General features: G+C 37.0%; 1 protein-coding gene and 2 non-coding genes across 6 annotated transcripts; 2 read left to right on the top strand and 1 right to left on the bottom strand.

The window, feature by feature from the left end:
* Positions 1-10,142: 10,142 nt before the first annotated feature.
* On the bottom strand, positions 10,143-22,161 carry LOC120634322. Of its 4 annotated transcripts, none has more exons than XM_039904827.1 (11): positions 22,020-22,161; positions 19,341-19,374; positions 16,681-16,809; positions 15,470-15,508; positions 15,359-15,370; positions 14,774-14,827; positions 13,291-13,404; positions 12,379-12,420; positions 11,498-11,509; positions 10,616-10,676; positions 10,143-10,357 (listed from the first exon to the last, which is right to left on the bottom strand). In XM_039904827.1, exons 1-10 carry the CDS (start codon positions 22,062-22,064, stop codon positions 10,621-10,623), a joined length of 537 nt encoding a protein of 178 aa, XP_039760761.1. In that variant the 5' UTR covers positions 22,065-22,161; the 3' UTR covers positions 10,143-10,357; positions 10,616-10,620. The 4 variants fall into 4 exon arrangements, with proteins under 4 accessions (XP_039760761.1, XP_039760760.1, XP_039760763.1 ...); XM_039904826.1 differs by having other exon boundaries at positions 13,291-13,416; positions 22,020-22,158; XM_039904829.1 differs by lacking the exon at positions 14,774-14,827 and having other exon boundaries at positions 13,291-13,416; positions 22,020-22,159.
* On the top strand, positions 20,278-20,350 carry Trnav-cac. The gene has a single exon. It is a non-coding gene; the product is annotated as a tRNA-Val (tRNA).
* Trnav-cac lies at positions 21,840-21,912 on the top strand. Its single transcript has one exon. It is a non-coding gene; the product is annotated as a tRNA-Val (tRNA).
* Positions 22,162-23,496: the final 1,335 nt, after the last annotated feature.

The following is a 23,496-nucleotide window of genomic DNA, read 5'->3' as shown; positions in this document are numbered from 1 at the left end:
ATTCACCACGCCGCGCCGGGCAGATGGCGTTTAATTCACAACTCCAATTATTTTGAAAGAAATTCAGGTACTCCATCGATGATTTTTTGCTGCGTAAATGTTGAATGAACCCACGAAGCAAGTAAAACTTTCAACAACATTAGCAGGTTAACAAATTTTAATAATAAATCCAAAATTCAAAAATTATCAATTCATCCTATCACATGCACTTATTTAGCGTTCATACATATATGTTTACATAGTTGTAAGGTCATGGTGATAACTTCGTTCGCCATCTCAAACCTAAAGATACGAGGGTTCCAAACGCGCCCTGGTCTAAGAGCCCTCAATAAAATTCGCATATAAACATTGAACTTATTGAGAGACATCTCTAAACATCAAGCACCTACGTCGTAGCGCGTCGTAGAATCGGGTCTACGACCAAAGGTTTAATTATTAGAAGATTTTTTTGGCGTTTATTGCAAAATTGTTAGTTAAGTAGTAAAAAAAAGCTATGGTATATATGGTATCATTATTACAAACAGCCAAAAATGTGTCACTTCTGGGCGCGCAAGCTGCTCTATGTTTGTGGGCTATAACGATTATAACCCCATGATGGCGATGATAACCGGAACTGACTGCTTCTTTTCTTATTCCATTACAAGTTAGCCCCTTTGGCATGCAATGTGAATACGTTACATACGCCAAATTATTTGATGTACAAAAATAAATAATAATAATATTAATTTAGTTATAAAACATAACATAAACCAACAGTTAGGATAACATTAGTTAGAAATAGGATTTAATTTTTATCGGCCATGACCTTATAAGCTTAATCATTAGCTGGGACAATTTGGGAATTTACGTTTTCTGAATTTGCTCTAATCTGGGCTGGTGGCTTCGACTGAGGCTGGTTACAATTCTACAAGCAAACCCGTTCCGCCAAGCTTACTGGTATTGTACTGCGTAGAAACCGATAACTGCCATACCCACAAAGTTAGTCCGCTACCATCTTAGACTGCAACATTCCATACTACCAGGTGAGATTGCAGTTTAGGCTAACGTGTATCCAATTAAATAAAATTCTGTTCTAAACGTTGCATTTCGTACTCTTCTGGCTATTAAAGGACGGCGTCTCAACCATGAGGCTCCAGACTCTGCTGAAGTAATATTTGAGAGTAGATATTCCAAATTGTAGCGAATTCGAGCAACGGGGAATTCTATTACACTGAAGCACTGTCAGTTATTCACACCGGACTGCCGAGTTTCGAGCTACGTGAATTGCTTCGTGCAATTTTTAGGGATCCGCATCTATACAATTATAAAAATAAACAAAAAGACAATTACTACTTTTGAATTTATTTCATACAAAATATGTAAAGCTTATATTCATACATACAACGTGTAACCGAATTGAGAAATACTGTTGAAGGGTGCATGAGTATAGTTCATAAGGAATAACCCTGTAAAAATATTAAATCAAAAGGAGCATACTTATTTTTCCATACAAGTGTTTACTAACTCGTATACCAACCCTATTGAAGATAAAAAAATCGACACGCACGAAGTGCCTAAGCTACGTTGGGAGCCGACATACGCTGCTTTTACCGAAGCGGGGTCGCCATTCCAGCTCCTCAGGACACCAACATCCATCAGTTCTCCAAGCTACGAGTATGTGCCCCGCCCATTGCCACTTCAGCTTTGCGACTGCTGAGTTATATCGTTTAGTTTATAAGCATAGATAAAATTAGCTTTCGGTATAAACTTGAACGCGGAATAATTAAGCGTCAATACATCTCGCCTTACAAGGCGGTATATCCATAACTGCAGATAATATTAATCGCGCCGCTGTAGCCGACAGCAGACTCGTTTATCTCGCACATTATTTAAATTTTGATTGTAAAAGTAACCGCGGGAGAGCGCCATCCGAAAGGGTTGTAATTTAGCTGCGTTAGGTACGCAGCTAAATTCGCGAAACAAAGGGAATTCAGACAATTGTCTATTGAGTAACGGAGCAATTCAGTCGTGCACAAAAATGTACTACAAAAACTTATTAACTCAAATACAAATATTGACAAAAAGAGGTAAACTTACATTTTATGAAACGACATTTTCATGTAAACATTAAAATTTAAATTAAACAACCCTCGACACACAATGCCCTTTTATTTACCGTTTTGTGGTAGCAGCCATCTTGGATCGATTTTCATCAAACATATCTAATAGCACTTCCGGCTAATTCACCTATTAAACAAAAAAAGCAAAATCCTAATCGGTTCATCCGTTCGGAAACTATGATTCCACAGACACACACAAACACGTAAAACATATTACACCCCGTCGTTTTTGCGTCGGGGGTCAAAATATCCGTTAGAACGGTAACCCCACGGTTAGTTGCCCAAGTTACAAACAAGACTCTCTAGATTTGCACTAGTTGATGGAAGCAACTTTGTTTGCAATATCTCTTAATACCAAGGAATATCAGAAATTCCAATATCTGATACTCCGTGTTATTAAGAGATTTATCCGCAATGGTTTTGCTATCCTAAAAAAAGCTGAAGGCAAAAGCCAAATACAAAATAAATATATGACTGGATGTACATTTAAAAATGAAATAGTTTTCTACAAACTTGTATCCTCTATCTAACCCGAGGGTGCATTTTTTTACAAACTGTGTAACGTACAGTTCATTATTTTTACCGAAAGCCAAAGTAACATTTTTCGCGGACATAACTTGTAGGTACAATAAAGGACTTTAATACAAACTTTGAGTGTACTATTTATGAAATAAACGCCCAAATATTAAGTTTTATGAACACGACTTGAAAAATTACAGACTTTCCTCCCTGTTTAATCATCTTAGGGATAGGGCAAAGTGGTGGGTGCTCTGGTATTTTATGTGGTAGGATCCTAAAATGAGATCCAAGAGGGGGCAATTGAGGAAAACATAATTTTAGAATTTTCTCTGGTCTGGTCTGGTGGGAGGCTTCGGCCGTGGCTAGTAACCACCCTGTCTTCGTGATGGTGAGCGATTTAGCGATCTAGTAGAATCCATAGGGGTTTAATATGGCTGTCATATCTTTAACAGGTGAGCCCATTATAATATAAGACTGCATCGTTACGTTTATTGTTCAAGCATTAACCTCAGAAAAGCTGAACCGATTGTAACGTAACTTTTACACGGTGTGAAGCAGTTAGCGAAGAGTAATCTAACATGCTGTTTACCACGTAAAAGACTAATCCGATTTAGATGTAACTTATTTTATTTATCGGATGTAATTGCATTTATTATATAAAACTAGTACCAAAAATCAAGTCGATCGGTTTCTTAGTTAGGACGTGAAGGAAGGACAAATAAATAAACACACTTTCGCATTTATAATATTAGCTAGGATTGATGTGGAAGTGCGCTTCTAAATCCCACCATATTTGTTTAGGTAGGTCAACTTGTACGGAATTAGAGCCTATTTGATATAATTAATTGCCTTCAGAGCTCCGAGCTCTCATTCAGCTGTGCACCCTTCATTAGGGGTGGCGTGTATACCTGCGCCGTTGATATACACTAACGCCAAAGATTCAAAGAGGGGTATATAACTAGGGGTATCGACTATAGTCCAGGCTCGCTCCATTACACGGTACCATTTTTTTGTCGCAATAATTTCCCAATTAAACGGTCAAACATAGACTTGGTAAAATAATAATAATAATGGTAATAGCCCATATGCAGTGCAATATTACATTGGTTAATGGTAATTACCATTTCCATACCATAATCATGAAAATAATACTATAAACACGTATAAGTAATAAAATAAATAATAAACAAAACGATATTAATTAAATTAAATTAATAGTTAAAATCAGTGGTCGCTAAGAATCATCCTATATCGAGTGTCAGCGGCACAGTGCGGTGGCGGTATCCATTCAAACAGGTTAATTTGGTAGACTGCTTTCAAACGGCAATATCTGACGTTTCCATGATAGCTTTAATACGGAAACTGTCATGAAGCGTCAGAAACGGATCTGTACAACACCTGTCCCTTTAAAATTCAAAAGCCAATACAGAAATATTTAAAGTATCCTTATGCAAACGGTTAAGACGAATCCGATATTTGACAAGTCTCTTTTAAGGTATACTAAGATCATAATTCAATTATGAGAATGATTAGCACAGTATGAATCTTGAGCCACTTCCAAATATTTTTGTATCTCGATAAATGTTATCATAAAATAGAGTTTCGTTATTTTTTTTTCATTTACAAAAATATTTTTTTAGGATTGGAACCCCTGATTCAGATAAAAACTTTTTTTAAGAATATGTTCGCTCTAAAACACAACACTGCAGTTGTCTTAGCTTATACGCAGGAAATATAACTATTATCTCAACTTGAGGTAAAAAAGACAAGCCGACATAAGACTGAAAATAGTATGACTGCTATAAGTTCCATTAATTAGCAAGCAAAAATGACGAGTTGTTTCGATTAGATTATAATTGGATAACGAAATGTTTTGTGAAAAAAAATCGATTTGCTTTTATTGTAAACGAAAATGACAGATCATAAGGCAGCTACTGAGGACAAGGTGGTGAGGAGTAGGAGGTAATTATGAGAAATCGCTTCCGCTGGTAGAAGCCCATAGTCCAGCGGTGGATTATTGATGATCTAGTTTCGCATATCCATGGTGCACGCCTTCAGATATATGAATAGAGCGTAAAAATACGGTAAGGCGGAAAGGCGGAAAAAAATATCATAAAAGCTTCCGGTTTGTGTATATTTCCTCGCGAGGACTACCTGCTGTGTGTTTTTTTTTTATAATTCTTGTTAGCGGAGGTTCATAACAGTATGTACTTGGATATTCTACAGGATAAAGAATAAGACAAACAAAGTTACAAATGTAACAGATGCGAACGGATTCAATTAAAATAAATAATCATCATCATTTTAACGTATATATTTTTTTACAGCAATTGCTCAAAAGTTATCCTTACTAAACCATTACAGGGCATGGGTCTGTTCCAACCAAATGAGTAACTATTCCAACTACGCAGCATTAGTATCCCAAAACGCCGCTCTCCGCTGTGCCATTAGTCTCACTACGCCATGTGTCAACTCCCATACAATCGTCCCACGCCGCGCCTCGCCTCTTCGGTAGTTTAACTACGTCGATCTCGCATTTTAGGCAGAGGCAGAGATAAGACTACAATCTCCACACTGGCCCTTTGCGGATTGGTAGACAACACGCCTTTGAGAAAATTATCAGCGATAATGCAAGTGATATTCGTAGCGGTCTCCTCATTACATAACTAGATGTCGCCACAAAAATCCTGCATCGCGCTATCGAAGTGTTCACAAAGAATGCCTATATATACAACTCCCAAAGTTGAATGTTCGGATCTCGGTCCCCGAGCACGATCACCGGAAGAAGATCTTCCTATTGTTACCGTCGAGCGTATCACCATAGCTCCCGTACATATGAAATCGCCTTAAAAACGCACAGAACTAAAAAAAAATCCGAGGTGTGTGTCGGATATCGCAAAGAATGCTGAAGTAATAACAACGGGCAGAAAACGCACTATAATAGTAAACCCGAACACATTTGCACTCACCGATTTATCTGAAATAATTGGACCGATTTAAATAGTTTAAATCCGCCCAGTCGACTGTGCGGATTTAAACAAATGCAGTCGGTCGGTTATAGATAAAACTAGGTGCTGCCCGCGACATCATCCGCGTATATTTTGAGTTTCTAAAAATCCCAAACGAACCTTTTCTTTTCCCGGTATAAAATGTATCGGGATGCAAACTCTTCCTTTGCAAAATTCAACAAGATAAATTAAGCTAAGCTATAGGTTTCAAATGCTATTTTTTTTAAACTCGCGGGTATCTTTTACCAGCAACTTTTTCACGATAAATATTTTTCTTTGCCCAACTTCAGGATGCAAGCATGATGATTGGTGTAGCGATTGTGCCTAACATATAGGTAACAAACCAAACCTACACACTTTTGCATTTATAATATTAGTATAGAAATATGCATTAACAGTCCGCCAAACTGTATTACAGAAGTGTCGAAGGTCTATGTTTTAAGCCCCTCCGCACTAAAATTAGAAGGAAAGACAAATATTCCTTTGAAACTCTCCGCATCATTTTCATGTTTCAGAAGACAGAATAATAAATATTAAATTATTGAATTAATGTAATATTGATGTTGGAACAGTGCAAATCTGTAGAATCTGCCTCCCAGATCGCTGGTACAGTCACTACAGACATACTTGACATTATAAAGTATTCGAAAAGTTTGAATAGTAAACTAATTAGAAGCGGTGATAGCGCAGTGGGTAGGAGTTGGACATCACTTTCGGTGGGCCAAGTCCTTGCAAATTAAATATGAAAACCAATAATAAATTAATTCTTAAACATAATAAAAGAAAAAGAAATGTTAAAACGAATTTGTATTGTAAACTTTATAGACACTATTTTTTTAATTCATTCTTTTTTACTATGTTTGTAATATTATTTGCATGGAATATAAGGCTTTTTCATTTTTTTATTTATTAGGCCGAGTTCGAGTCCCAGCACGCACCTCTAACTTTTCTAAGATAAGTCCATTTTAAGTAATTAAAATATCACTTGCTGCAACGGTGAAGGAAAACATCCTGAGGAAACCTGCATGACAGAAAGTTCTCCATAGTTTCATCATATCGACATATTACCGGCCCATTACAGGGTACGGGTCTCCTCGCACAATGAGAAGGGTTTAAGGCCGTAGTCCACCACGCTGGCCCGGTGCGGATTATTGGACTCCACACACCTTTGAGAATACTATGGAAGACTCGCGATGTTTTCCTTCACCGTTAAAGCAAGTGATATTTTAATGACTTAAAATGACCATAAAGTAGATAGTAAAGTAGGTGCGTGCTGGGATTCGAGGATTCGAACTTGGCCCCCCGAAAGCAAGGCCGAGCTCCTAACCAATGCGCTATCACCGTATCTAGTAGATGATATTGATTTTACAGTACGAGTACCCTTCCACGCAATAACACAGTAGGTAGGTGCATCGCTAACGAGTTGGAAATAAATTTAATAAACACCAATTTTCTGCTATCCGCTAAATCCCGCTCCATTCCATTACCCCGTCACGGATGTTGGCACATAATTGAAATGGACGTTCATTGCCGCACGAACTTTTAACGTTATGAAACAACGGGTTTGTTTGTTGCTAGCAAACGCACAAATCATTTCTGAAGTTAAGGCACCTTACCACCAGAGCGGTGTCAGATTGTCTGTCTTTATAAACCAAAAATTAAAACCTATTAAAGATTAAAGAAGAATTATCATCATATATAATCGGCCCACGATTTTATTTCTGTGTCTGACCAATGTCTTAAATTGATGAGGAGTGATATGATGACAAAAGTTTAAGTACATAATTTACATAATTGATATCAACACAACCTTTCAATTTACATGAGGTATCAGGTTCGATACCTGGCGAGGGCGATTTAGATATTTATAACTTACGAATTCTCTGGTCTGGCTTCGGCTGACAAAGACATACCGCCAAGCGATTCACAGTTACGGTAAGACGCCGTATAGGAACTATAGGGTATTTGTTTAATAAAGTTGTCAAACCTTTAAAAGATAAGCGCGATACCATCTTAGACTGCATTATCGCCACCAGGTGAGATTGCAATCAAGGGCTATCACGTCATCATATCAACCCATTACATCATATCGGTCCACATGGCACGGGTTTCCTCCCAAAATGAGAAGGGGTTAAGGCCGTAGTCCACCACGCTGGCCCAGTGCGGATTGGTGAACACCAAGCACCTTTGAGAACATTATGGGGAACTAGGCATGCAATTTCCTCACGATGTTTTCTTACACCGTTGAAGCAATTAATACTACTTAAAACGCACATGTGAACTATATTACTTGAACCGCTATGAAGCTAGAGCCTAACCTAAGCTTTTTTATCATACATGTAATCCTTAATTTTAAAATAGGTTTTTTCTATAAGCTTAAGGAATTTATCTGGTAATGTGTAATAAAATGATATATATACCTTCAATGAATAACTAATTTTATGCAGCCTAGTAAACTGCACTGCTTATTTTTACTTCTAGTACTAATATTATGACCGTCCACTTTAAATTTAACTACTTAAAAAATAAAAAAGTTCGTGTTTCATTCTGTACCTAAACAGGGTATCTCTCTCACTGACGAGCTCATCGTGTAGATAGCGAAACTGCTGCCAGCTCGCTACACCACCTTATCCCGTAATAAATAACCCATTACTTGAGCATGTTCCAAAATAGATTATTTATTTTCCGTCCGAGAAGTGCGCGGCAAGCATTATTTATGACTCCCTTAACCGGAGTTACGGCCTTGGTGCGTAAAGGCCTCTGTATACGGAGAGTTTTCTTCACATTTTTTTCAATAAAATTCAATCTATTTTTTTGTTATAGTAATAATTGACGGACCAAGCAATTGGCCCACCTGATGGAAAGTAGAAAACCGTTACATAAACAGAGCAACACTTCACAGGGCATGCAAGGTACACGTCCTGCATTATGCCACCCTGTGTCCATCAATTATAGGTGTTAAGCCTAATGTGCCTGTAATAACACCGGCACCTTCAGACGGCTTTCAGACCGGAACACGTCATTGCAATAATGCTGCGTAAAAACTTCGCTAGCGCAATGCAGGATATTCGTGGCGCCATCTAGTTAGATAATGTGGAGACCGAGAAAATCTCACCAGCTGGTGTGTGAAGATGCAGTCTAAGATGGTAACGGGCTGACTTGTTAGGGTTATGGCAGTTATATTTAATCATACCCCTATGGGATCTACACGACATCGTACCGAAGCGCTTAATCTGGTACGAGTACCAGACCAGACTTGAGATAATGCAGAAATTATGAATTCCCAAATTTCGCCCGCCGAGGATCGAACCTGTGATAACTTGATGATTAAAGCCTTAGATAGAGCATTGTTGTAATAAAATAGAGGAGGCTCGGTACTTAATCAAATCATATCAAATAATAATTAATGAAACAGTTAGGTAATGTGGAGAAGAGGTAACTAGTTAGACAGCTTATATTTTTGCATATCAATGTTAATTTGTAATTATTGTTATTTTTGGCAAATTATTGTTCATAAGAGTGGTATTATGATAAATAAATATAAGAGCCAAGTAAAATAAAAATAGACAAGTAAAATTAATCAGTGCATAATTGCTATTTCGACTAAGATACAAAAACCTTTTTGTTTAAATTCGAAATTTGTTAAGTAACTCAATAAGAGTTATTTATGAAATTAAAAGGCTATAATAAAAGAAATAGTTATCCCCATGTGCAAAGGCTTACTAGCTAGTATAACAAGATAGTATAACGTTTGCAGGCAATTACCGCGCGTAGATACTACGCTATCTGCAAAGGCCCTAAGAGTCAGAGTATTTCGGAGCGACGTGTGATTAAATTATTTCCCTTGTTCTGTTGGTTTCCATTTTAATTTCCATTTTATCACATATACAGCTCAAATGAGTTTGGGAATTCATAATTTCTATATTAGCTCAAGTTAAGGCTGGAAGGTTCTGTCACAGCTGTAAACCATTGCTTAAATTGTTGAGTCTTTAGACTACTTTCATCGTGTTTGATGTAGCCTCAGACTCACGGAAAGATTCTATTAAAAAAAAAACATGGAGATTATTATTTTTCATCGTGACGTCATAGGCAAATTATAGCTTAAGTAAGTCCTTGTTCCATAGCTTAAGGTTATTGATTTTGGTATTTATAACAAAAAACATAACAACTAATAGTTTGAAATCACAACCTACTAGATATACGCAAAGTTCAAGCGGTACACTTATGTTTATATAGAGGTGACGTCATAATTTTGAATTCGGCGTTTCACCTGTCATGGCGTAAAAATAGATTTTGCAGTTCCTTAATATAGTTCACTGTTCAACGGGTACATACCACGTTAATATTTTGGGATTTGTCGACATTTCGACCCAGATCCATGCAGGATCGTGGTCACGACGGGACTCGAAAGTTTAAATTAAAATCATTATTTAAATTTAATCTTTAGATTTTGCACTTTTATATCATGAAGATAAATAGCAATCTCAGTTCGAATATAAATAAAATACGTTTTTCATTATACATTAATCTTATATTATAAGGTTAATAACTACAATATTTTAGCCATTGTTTGTTACTGTCATGCAAGCTATCAATTATTTACCTGATTTTAGTTGGTTACAAAATGTATGCCCAAAATATCGGAAACAGACTTCAATCTTGTGCTATGTACTTCGTATTGTCATTAGGGCTCGGCCGTTCTTTTTATATCTATATCTGCAGTAGAATGCTCTGAAAGTAAAGAGAAAAACATCTGTTTATATGCTTCTGTGGGATTCTGTTCTTTGCCTTGGAACGCCCTCCCGAGATATGTTTCCTGATTGCTACAACCTAAAACCTTAACAAAATAAAGTGCGTGGTGGGTTCATGTTCACCTCTGTCCTATGATAGAAGAGACCAGTGCCCAACAGTGGGATGTAATAAGGCTGACAATGAAGATGATACGTCAATCTTTTGTTAGTTTTGTTGTTATTAGTTTATTATGCTCACCGTTCTTAACGTTCTGCGGGCATCGACTCATCGTTGTAAACAAACGCAATTTGAACATTGCCTGTTGAAAACAGAAACAATCAGCGTATGTAATCTTATAAACGCCATTAGAATAACCTAAGTAGTCAATAAAAAATACTTATCAGATCGTAGATAAATAATTAAATCAGCTACTGCCCAACTGTGCCCACCGCAGGGTGATTACGTAACTCACGACAGGATTGCGACCGGCGCGGCGACATCATAATCTCGCGATATTTGATGCCAAACGGCACTTTTGTGTATTTTTAATGTACGCAAAAGTGACGTTTGATAAGATAATAAAGTAATAATTGTAAATTAAAGATTTGAATTTCGAAACAAAGTTAAAAGGTTATTAATTTTTTCGAAAATTCGTTAAGACTGTTTTACCGACGTAATGTCGACCGGTCGATTTTAACACATTGATTAATCAATGTGTAAAACAAAAATACGGAAACAAGATTTGGTGGGTGGCGCGGAAAACGGACGGCATATTGCGAATCTTCTTTAAACAAAAGTAAATTGAGTGTTTGAAAAATAGTGAACTGGCGATATTTAATTAATTTTTTTCACTATTTAAATTAGTGTGGATCTATCAATAAAAAGTGTGTACCTAATGTGGGTAGTTCACGGTACACACACTTTTTTATGTTCTTCGGACGTCTACTCGACAACGAGAGGGAACGAGTCCCACATAACCCCTGTTCTGCCCAAAGGGCAACACACTTTTTGTCACTTGTTATGTCTGATCCCATTGATTCAGTAAATTTTCGCTTCTATAAAAAACTTAGCCGGGGTTGATGCACCGTTGCACCGTGCACAATATAGTATTTAATGAACTGGTTACGAACAGAAGCTTACCGTACTGATCAACTGAAAAAGAAAAAAATCATCAACTAACATTCAATAAAAAATCTCTCTTCAATCTCATCGATGTCAATTACTCATTAATAATATGTTTTGCGGTAGAGGGCGGTACTTTTTTAGGAATACGTTCTTGTAAGAATTATACTAAATAAATTAAACATGTAATTATTTTGCGCGTGCGGTCGGCCGTGTCCTTGACCCGTTGCTATAGCAACCGTATGCACCGCTCGCGCCCGTCGCGCCGGCCCGAATTACTCCCTACCCGCAGTCCCCAAGTCACCAAGTCCCGCAGTCCGCTTGCGAGCGACGGTACAATCGGACGTGCGCGGTCAATTGTATTTGAGTTGTGTTAGAGTTCGAAATTCCCTGTTGATTGTGGTATATGTACTATATTTTGTTTTTTTTTATAATAAACGTTTACACTTATTACATACATTTTAATTAGGACACAATCATATTATTATTATATCGCGAAAAGCAGGAATTCTCCTGCATTTCTGTATGATGTAATTTATAATTTCTTTAATCCTTATACCTACTCCACATCAAAAAATCTTCGGTAATGTACCTACCCTACGCACGTTTCGCTCCGAAACTGGAGCATCCTCAGGACAACTTGACTTTACAATGAATAATTGTTAAGTTAACGCCTGCTTCCACCCAATATTTAGGCCACAATCATTAACAATTATTGGCCTAGGTAATTGGTACTTAGGTAGGTAAATCATTGTCGATACACTTTTCAAAGGTCCAAAGATGACAATTTTTTGTGTAATTTTTATTATAGTGTTTTGATAGAAAAAAGTAATAATAACAAAATCAGCGTCTCATTGCGGCGGTTGTTTTTGTATTATTATACGTTAAACTCTACTTACTGTCGACATCTGCTATTTTCACGTCATATGTTTCTTGTATAACTGTAAAAAGAAAATGGTTTGAAACAGTAACTTAGTGCCCTAGGCAGTTGCGTGGACTTCATGCATGCACCAAAGCACTGTCTACCATTAATATTTTATAAACCTCGTATAAGACTTTTCCATTTATGTCATCTTGCTTCCTTTAAAAAACCTTTTTCACATTGAGACATATAGGCGTTTAAATTTTATTTACTTTTATAGCTACGATTTCGTTTTAGCATTGAAGTGGTTCCTATTCAACTAATCAGTAACACCATGACAAGTGACGAGCCACGTGTTGAGTCAATAAAATATATTTATTTGTATGTCTTAGTGACTCGTTGGTCCTAGTGGTTCACAAGTTCGATTACCGATCACGCGATTCTGGGTTCAAATCCCAGTTAGAAGTAACCGTACCGAAGTTAAGTGGTTAGCGATGTCAACCTTGGTATTTTGGAGAGCATGTTAAGCAGCCCCTTCGGTCCCAGTTATTATCACTAACTTGACCTTGATGATAATCGTTAAAACCCGCCAACCCGCATTAGAGAAGCGTGGTGGGTCTAAGGTTTAATTTCCTCTTACCTATGAGAAAGGTGGCCTGTATCCCAGAAGTGGGATTAATTGTCTGAGGATGATGATATCTAAAACAAATTCTTATAATAATAATAATAAATAAATAAACATAAACATAAATAAGAATAACTATTCTTTTGATATAAATGCATATAATTTGGGCATTGGCAGTTGGAGAGCCGTAGTTTAGTGGTCGAAGCGGTCGGGCCGCGATTGCCAGAGTCGCAGGTTCAAATCCTGTCAGTACCGAAAATTTTTAGGTACATTTTTAATTTATAACATTCAAATTCTAAAGTCCGCTTTCTTTCCCTAATGTACCTTTTATAGTAGGCTCCAACATCTGCAACACCTTGTCTTTACCGAAGAACTGCACGATGCTTTTGACGAAGGTCTGTAGCTCCTCAAGCCACGGAGGTGCTTGCAGCGACAACTCTGATTCCGTAACTTAATGTCAACAGCCGCAGTATGAAACGAAATTAGAAAATCATCAAAATAAAACGAAAAAATTGTAGAGAAAATCTTTTAAGAAATAAATGAAAGAATTAATGAATACCCTTTTATTGTAGTAGTATAAAAAACTAGTTAACAAAATGTATGCAATTTGGCGGCCTTATCGCTACATAGCGATCTCTTCCAGGTAAGCAATGGAGTAAAACACTGCTCAATACGTAGAGAGGTAGGTGGTGCATATCAATCTTTATACCTATATAAAAGAAAGTCGTGTTAGTTACACCATTTATAACTCAAGAACGGCTGGACCAATTTTTATGATATTTGATTTTTTGGATTCCTCTTAGACCGGAATAGGATAATAAGTATTAAACTATGACATTCGTCAAAAAAAAAATATCCGCGGCAAGAAGTTCGCCGGGACAGTATAAATATATACATAAATACTATATGTGTATAATAAACTTCTACACAATATTATATATACATACTAATAATGAATATCAATAAATAGGAACAATATTGTCAATCCCCAAACAAAACAGAAGTGAATAGTTATTACTAGTTTAAGTTAAGTTTTTTGAAGATGCTAATCGTCTGTGCCTCTCAGATAAATGAACTTCATCATAATCAAATAATCATCAATTTAACCGATAGACGCTAATTTGCGGACATAGGTCGTGTGTGGTAGGTGCCCATGTATGCAACGGCTCTTGGCGACTCCCTCGATGTTTTTTGTCCACCTAGTGAGGTAGATATGACTGAGCTTTTTAGTGAGGGGTCGCCACTCCAGCATATTGGAACTCGCTCTAACATCGAAGCTTTATCAGAAAATGTTGACTTTACAAGTCAATTAACAATTGTTCATACATAGAGAGTACATTGCGGGAAATCTGTTTGGTGAGGAGTATAAAAAAATTAAGAATTTATTAAGTATGCCATACAGATTCCGCTACTTTTCGCGGAGAATGGCTAATTAACCTATAAGATACTGTTTTGTATATGTGTCTGCGTCATTAAAATACTCAAACGAATGGACCAATATAGCTACGGGTTTTGAATGATTTATGTGCATTTTGTCCTGGATCTTAATAGCGAGTGGGCTGATTTAAGGCAGTTTTTTCATTACAGAGGTGGGTAGATAAGTATAGCCTTAGAACTGGAGTTATTAAGATACTGGTATGTTATATGTTTAAGGTTGCAGACATTTGTTAGGATCGTTGGTTTTTTTACAGTATTTAATGTTATTTACTAATCATTACTTTCTGTTTATGAAAACCAATTATCGAATTAATTTTATGCCTCGGTTAGGTTATTTTAAAGATGCAAAATTGATGGAAACCTTAACAACCTGTTTTCCTATGTTTTGATCGAAGCAGTGGCCTGAATTCGACTGATGATGTACCTTAAATTAGCAAAATAAATAATTACTAACACTATTATCTGATTAGTATAAAAAGAACTCTGTCTCATATTTTAAATCTCAGTTTGGACCACAATAAGACATTTTGGCTAGTTTTCATGTCTCTTAAACTTTTTAAAGGATTGATTCCCTAAAATTAGACATTTATTGTTAAATAGATATTCTAGCTTTTCTTCTGATTGAGTCTTTCATTGATTTTCCTTTTCTATATCTGCTATTTCTTATCCCTAGATAATAATACTTATTTTCTAGATAAAAGACACTCCTATGATCCAGATGCAATCCCTGACAATGTGTATGCAAAGTACGTAAGTTAGTACTGATAGCGTTACAAACAAACTAACTCACATTGGCTTTTATAATATTAGTCGGCATTAAGTTTTAACAGTCGGTATAGTAAATTTAAAAGTAGTAATTTAGTAAGATGCCTGGAAGATTATAATTTTTCAAATTGTGGTACAGAACCATCTAAAACGATAATATAATATGACTCATTCTAACTCACAGCCTTACCGTTTTCAGTCACTGAAACACATAAATCAAATGTGATATTTTATCGACATGAATGTTTCAGCTATTTCGGTCGGTGCGTCCCACGCACCAATAAATGTGAATAGTTTTTACCTTTCACACGAAGCAGTAGGTTTGATGAATTCTCTGCATCTAAAACAAAAGAGTTATGCAGCAAAAAGGTGCTTAGTGAGGCAAACTGAGCTTAAAAAAATTAAGCTATTAATTAACTATACAGATGTTCAGAGTAAAAACCAGCGGAAGTGCTATTTTGACCATATTTCTGACTAGGAAAATAGTTGTCCACTTTTAACGATACATTAAAACCAATATCAAAAATTAGTTTGAACGAGAAAGATCTGAAGTTGAACTACGTCAAAACGCAAGAAAGAACCTGGAGCTGACCAGATAACTTCTGGAATCCTAACGGCATTGGGAGACCCTCGAATTGAGATACTGGCTACATAATTATGCCAGCAGATTTGGAACACGTGCCAATGACATGCTGACTGGAAAACATCAATTATTCCGCCAATACATAAAATGCCTCCACCAAAAAGTGTGGAAAATATTACAGAATGAGGTTCTGTAGTATTTTCCACACTTTTTGGTGTGTGTGAGGGAGCCACGCCTTCTTAATATTCCAGAAACTTTGAAAATTTCTGATTGGCAGATATCTCAGAAACAAACTGGTTTTGTAAAAGGTAGAGGCACGAGGAAAATTTTAAACATTCATAACTTTATAGATAATGACAATGTCTACGACACGTCTGTTCTAGTGTGCTTTGTGGACTATAAGGCCTTCGACTGTAAACTGGGAACACCTGTGGATGGTTCTTTCCGAGCTTGGCGAACTCAAACATCTGATTGCTTTGCTGCGTTCTCTCTACCGAACTAGCCCAGGGTTGGTGCAGCAGTTGCTCTCAAATTGGAATGGTATTAGAGTTCAGAAACAGACTAACTAATGGTATGCTAACGACGTCACGCACATCCAGTGAAGCTGAAATTGCGATACTTACGTGGATGCTGGAGACAGTATCGACCTTGGGTATATCGATAAACCGCTCCAAAACAAAATTGCTAATTGTGGACCGATTGTCCTGGATTACAATGGAACTTCTAGCTTATAAATAGTAAGCGATTTTTGTTTCTGGTGCTCCAATATCAGAATGATGGGCCAAACCGCGGCGTCTTTTACGTTCCTTTAGCGGCGTTCTTTGATTCCAGCGCGCGACCAATTAGAAGGAGCGCAAAGTTTAACAAGGAACCTGAGATTGGTTGCTCGCAGAGTGCAAACTTAAAGGTCGCTTAGGACTTCAGTGTACCTTCTACCATCCGTCGTATGTGCGGCCCTGCGTCCTGATAGCCGTAGTGCTGCACGGATCGCGAGATGTTCGCACGCAGTGTTTTCAGCCACTGCGGTTCCGTTGACGTTGACGTAACACGGTCTGTTGCTAGAAATAACAAGCGATGCATCATTTTGATCATCTGGTTCTTCTTCTCATTTTTCGATTCTAAATTGTGGTCCACTTGATAATTTTCTACTTTTCTTCATCATCATCAAATCAACCGATTTACGAGAGTTCCAAAATCCAAGACCAACGCTGCGTTAATCAATGCGGGGTCACCACACTAGCGCCTTGGCACGTTAAATTTAGCTTATATATTTACTGTGACCTTGGAACCATACCATAATGTTAACACCTTATCTTATTAGGGATTATTTCTAGGGAGCAAGTCCGGAGTAAGGATAAGAGTTCCATAACATCTTGTAAGACTTCATCACTAACCACCATCTCATGAGATCGCAGTCGAGCGTTAGCTCTCAATCAAAAAAAAAGTTTGTTGGATTTCAGGTATATTTATTATCTAGGTAGGAGAAACTTTGACTGTCTATATCCTGGAGATTTAGTAGTATACATTTATCAAATGTTTATGTATTATATTGTTGTTCGAAGTAAGTAGGTAAACCTAATTTGACTCTTCTATCAAAAGAACTATTCAGTTGATTGTTTCGTCTGTTGTGGTCACAGTCTAAACTGATTCAGTCGTACCACAATGATAAACATAGTGTATGTTCTTAATGTGCGTTAGTTTGGGTTCTACCAGATCCCGTTGTATAAATTCAAATTCAAATTCAAATTTGAATTTATACAATGGTAGCAATAATAACTTTGGAGTAAAGTGACACCGTGAAATAAGTAAGGAATTGTTTAATTGTTCTATCAATCTAGCCGGCGTGGTAGACTACGGGCTACCTTATCATTCTGAGAGGAGACCCGTGACCTGTAGTGGTACGCTAATCAATTGATGGTAATGATGTATATTTTCGACTATTCATTATATGATCAACCTAGCCTACCATTATAATCTCGCCAACTTGCTTAGCTCAGTTCTAAATCGCTCTTTATGACAGAGGAGATCCATGCCCTTCAGGTGAATATTTATAGGATTGTGATGATAATTAATTTAATACCCTGCCCTACTATTTACTACATAAGAGGCAAGGTAAAAAAGTATTAATTTAAGAGGCAAGGTTATTAATATTAAGAGGCAAGGTAATTATTTTCAAAATCAGAAGAGCAACTGTTAAGTTTTTTTCCGACGCCTTCTCGGTAGAATCTGCCTTCACAAACAGACCAACTTGAAACATCAAAAATGCTTTTTAAATTCAAGAATTAGGTAGGCACTTGCATTAATTTAATAAACTTTGAATTTGAAAAACCACGCGTTTTTGATTTGTATTTTATTATCAATTTTTTTTTATCACTACTACCACGTTGGAGCCATTATAGTAATGCGGGTATGTATGAACGCATTTTCTTTACATGCCTTTCTATTACTTTGTATTGATTATTCTGATCTCTTTAAACTGTGGCACACCTGCATGTTATAGAAAATCTGCCCTACGGGGTCTATTGTCTGTATTCACCCTTTGTTGCGTCACAAACGAAACGTCTTATATTTTTCATACATTTTCACCTTTGTTTATTATAAGAATCAACCTAAATTACACCTTATACGAAAGGCTTAAGAGCTATTATACGTTAGAAAGGGCAATAAGATAATTTACTGACATTGACCGACAAGTCTAGGAGAGGATATAGCACTCTTGGCTTACTTACTTGATGTCGTATGGAAAACGAGTACCCTTAGAGTATTGACATGTAATTTTGAATAATTTTCATTTAAAAGAGGGGAAAAATCATGGAACTATAAGTTTCATAACTAGACTGAATAGGGTAAAATATGAAGTATGAAAGGGCTTTCCTTTTAGGACATTCAAAAACATTTTTTTATTTACTTTCAGGCATAGAAGGTAGTTAGTTTCGGTTTTACCATCACCTCAACCGGTTGACGTCCACTGCTGGACATAGGTCTTTTGTAGAGATTTCCAAAATCCACAGTCCTGGGCTTCCAGCGACTTGTTTGATGGCTGTCCGACACGTTGTAGTCGACCAACGCTGCGTTTACCAGTGCAGGGTCGCCGTTTTAGCACTTTAGGACCCCAACGTCCAACGGTGCTCCGTGTTATGTGCCCCGCCAATTGCGACTTTAGCTTCGCGACTCATTGAGCTATGCCAGTCACGGATCTCTTTATTCCAGATATGATAAGGTAGAGTTACTTGGAAGCATCGCTGTCTCCATCGCCATAGTTATAACTCACCTGACAAAGACGCCAAGCGATGTAGCGTTCTGGTACGATGTCGCGTTGAGACCGATTAGAGGTATGGGCTAATTATAACTGCTATCATCAGGTGAGCACGTTACCATCTTAAACTGTGTTTTAATACGGAGTTTATTTCTCTACGAGAGTTCTTCTCCAAGTATAAGTTTCATCATATCAACCCATTACCGGCCCACTACAGAGCACGGGTCTTCTTACACACTGAGAAGGGGTTAAGGCGTAGTCCATCACGCTGGCCCAGTGCGTACTGGTGGACTAGCATAAGTTTACGTTTTAATTAATAGATAGGTATCTTACTGTTTTCACCGGCAACGTTAAACTGTGTGATTTGCTGAAAATAATCAAATCAATATGTTATTCAAGTTAAGTGGATAGTCTACGAAGCGCTGATAACCTAGTAACCTAGAACTTCGGTCTTACTTCGGGAAGACCGAGTTCGGTCCTACCCCAAACCTTTCGGAGTTATGCGCGTTTTTAATATCAGCATCAATCAGTAATTACCGACCGATAGGGCGTGGGTCTCATCACAAAATTAGAACGGTCTAGGGGCCATCACGCTGGCTCATTACGGATTGGTGGACTCCACACGCCTTTGAGAACATTATGGGGATCTCTCACGATGTTTTTCTTCACCGTTAAACCAAGTGTATTTGTCATTGTATCCAAGTGTATTGTTGCGTAATTGTGTCAGACTCTGGAATTCCCTGACTTCTGACATAGGTCAGGCTCAATCTCTAAATATATTAAAGAATCGTTTGGAAAACCATTGCTTATCTATGTTATATTATAGTATGCAGTAAACTACATAAATATGTATATAACTATATATATTATGTGTGTAGTATTAGAAATTATGATACTTACTCATATTTTGTATATATACTTATACATATATATTTTAAAAATTAAATTGCTGCACCACCCCGTTCCTTCGTTTTTCCTATCGTCAAAGGTTGTTTGGAAGAGATTTCTTGCACGCTCTATTTTATTTTCTATGTTTCTTCTGTATTTGTGTTTAATTTGTATAAAACGTGTGTGTTCAATAAAGATGACAAACAAACAAACAAACAAACAAGTGATTTTAATTGGTTAACCCGCAAAAATTAAGTTAGAAAAGTTAGAGGCGCGTGCTGGGATACGAACTCGGCACCCCGAAAGTGAAGCCGAAGTCCACTAGACTATCAATTGCTTACCATGTTATATTAGGGTGGAAAAATTTGCAATATGATCTCATGTTTCCGTAGTGTAGCGGTTATCACGTGTGCTTCACACGCACAAGGCCCCCGGTTCGATCCCGGGCGGAAACAAACTCTTTTTATTAATAAACTTTATAAAGGTAGCATGTGTCGTCAAATGCTTAGAGATTCTTTGATTTTGAAGTTAGATGTATCGAGTAGGTACCTCTATTGCCACATGGAAATCAGATGAATGTGAATTTTTGAAAAAAAACTCATACATTGAGCAGGTATATATGTTTTTTTTTTTTTATCATGGTATTTTATTGAATTGTGTTATTAAGTTAAATATTATATACATAATCATAGCGAAGTTACCAAAAAAAAGGAGTATACAAAGCTCCGAGTAAAAAAAACATTTGCCAGACTTTTTTTTCCTTATATTGATGCACGTGTCTACAATAGCATTCTTAAATAATAGATATTAACTACCTTTAAAGAAGGCTAAGGAAAAGTTGACATTTTGGCTCAACACACTTAGTTACGATGTCACTGATATGATATTAAAATTCGTACCTACAGTAAAATTTTATTTATTTTTTTATCTTACCATTTTATATAATATGTAGAAATACACATACTTATTTGTTTCCATTATTAGTTTTTTACCTCTAAAATAATTGTATTTAAAATTGTCACCTACATCAATTTATCTTTTCTGGCCGAGCAATAAATTTTTAATCTATTAGCTGGACCCCACGCTCGCTAAATGTCGCCTTGTGTGGGGTCCACAGTTAATCAATATAATGTGCATTCAAAATTTCAAATTCGTTAATCAATTAATGTGTAATACTTAGTTTTACTTTTTGTGTTCTAGACTATTCTTTTTCTTTTTACTGTTGTACCTATTGATTTCTTTGTAACCTTTTTAATTCAATAAATTGTTATTCTATTACTATAAGTTTTTATTTGTGTATCTAGTTATTGTTTAACCCCAGTTCAAATATATGTGAATGAATAAAAACCATCTTTGTGGTTTATACCAACAACTGCCAACCTACTTAAACCTATAAAACAAGTTTTTTTTTAGTTTGTAGATATTCATTCGGCCTATTTTTATACTGTCTAGAATTCTAGATATTTGTATTTGTTTGGGTTAGTGAAATATATCCTAAGCAGATATGTATTTTCACTTTCACTTCACTTTCGGGGGGCCGAGTTCGAATCCCAGCACGCACCTCCTACTTTTCAAGTTATGTGCGTTTTAAACAATTCAAAAATCACTTGCTTCAACAGTGCGGAAATCATGGTGAGGGGACCTGCATGCCTAAGAGTTCTCCATAATGTTCTCGAAGGTGTGTGGAGTCCACCAATCCGCACTGGGCCAGCGTGGTGGACTACGGCCTTAACCCTTTCTCATTTTGGCAGGAGACCCGTGGCCTATAGTGGACCGGTAATACGTTGATAAGATGATGAGACTTAACATGCCTTTGAAAACATTGTGGAGAACTTGTCAGACACGTTCCCGCACGATATTTTTCTTAAAAGGTTAGAAACACTAGTTTCTTTTTCGCAACGTCATCATATAGATAATATAGACAAATTGGAAGCTAATAATCAAGTTTCCGTAGTGTAGCGGTTATCACGTGTGCTTCACACGCACAAGGCCCCCGGTTCGATCCCGGGCGGAAACAAACTCTTTTTATTAACTTCGAAAATTTTAACGACCGTCATTTAAAATAAGCCTACCTAAAATTGCATTGTAATGCAATAACAACATGAGAAAATTTTGATTCCTTACCAATATTACTTCGAAGGACAGAAAAAATAATAAAACTGGCTTCATGGCGCGCTAATTCAAAACTATAATTTATTGCGAAGATTACGCAAGTTCGATTAAAGCAATGAATCGATTTCTTGGTTTTTAATTAAAATTGGTGGGGTTTTATCTTACGAATCATAGTATCTATGACTTCTATGAGTAGTTACGAGGTAAATAATTAAACTTATTTAATTAATAAATAGTTTACAAGAAACAATTAAATTTATAAGTATTTGATTAACAACCAATGTTCATGACATTGTGTTGGTGGGTATTTTGATATAAATAAGACTGCATTATCGATGCACCTCAGTCCTACATGGACTCGAACGATGCAATGATACCTCCCTGTGTCTTAGTTGTTTATCACTATGAAAAAAAGAAAAAAAAGGAATTATAAAGGCTGACCGGCTGCAGCGTCCTCTATACTACTACTACATCTACGTCGATCACCAATCCGTCTGCCCAGCGTGGTGGTTGCGGGCAAACACTCCCGTTGGGACAGGCCTTCAGTTCAGCAGTGCATTGTTATTTTATTTTTTATTTTATTTATTAAGGCCCAAACAGTATACTTAATACTTAAAATTAGTACAAAGAAAATAACACATACACCAATTAAGTAGCCGCTAATAAAATATACGTTATATGCATGATAGACTCTGTGCCGGTCTCCAGGTTACCTAACTAGATGGCGCCACAAGATCCTATATCACGCTATCAAAGTTTTAACAAATGAGAGAAAGATGAAGGCCCTCGTTTGTTTATTGGTTAGCATGTACTACTTACCTTGGAGTTAGTGAATTGGCAGTATCCAAATCCAAGCATTGGAGGAAGTCTTTATGCCTCGGAGAGCACGTTAAGCCATTCTGTCGCTGTCCTTAGCTCCCAAGGACAACACCAGCTCGGAGCGTACTACCGCAGCCGTACAAAACATATACCTGGGTACCCTAAATTAATTTATACGCGACATCGTTCCGGATAGCTGAATCGCAAAGCGGTAAAGTGGTAACTAGCAACGGCCTAAGTCCCACCAGACCAAATTGGTGACACGAGCCCGGGATCTCCCATTTAAAACCATAACACTCACCGCTGCGACAGGTTGTCAAATATTAGACCCCGAATTTGTCTTCATCAAGATCAGTCCAGTGGTCGAAAGTCGAGACCTACCTGGTAACAAACAGACAGGCACATTTCCGCATGTATAATATTACTATCGAAGCGGTGACAGCCCAGTGAGTACGACTTCGACTTCACTTTAGGAGGGCCGAGTTCGAATGACAACACGCCTCTAACTTGTAGTGCGTTTTTAATTTGAGCAATAAGATATCACCTTTTTTAACGGTGAAGGAAACATCGTGAGGAAACCTGCATGCCTGAGAGTTCTCCATAATGTTGTCAAAGGTGTGTGGAGTCCACCAATCCGCATTAGACCAGCGTGTTGGAATACGGCCTTAAC

Source organism: Pararge aegeria, chromosome 23 (genome assembly GCF_905163445.1).
Source record: "Pararge aegeria chromosome 23, ilParAegt1.1, whole genome shotgun sequence".
Lineage (NCBI taxonomy): Eukaryota > Metazoa > Arthropoda > Insecta > Lepidoptera > Nymphalidae > Pararge > Pararge aegeria.
Note: the sequence above shows the minus strand (reverse complement) of the source record. Positions and strands in the feature narration are given on the sequence as shown.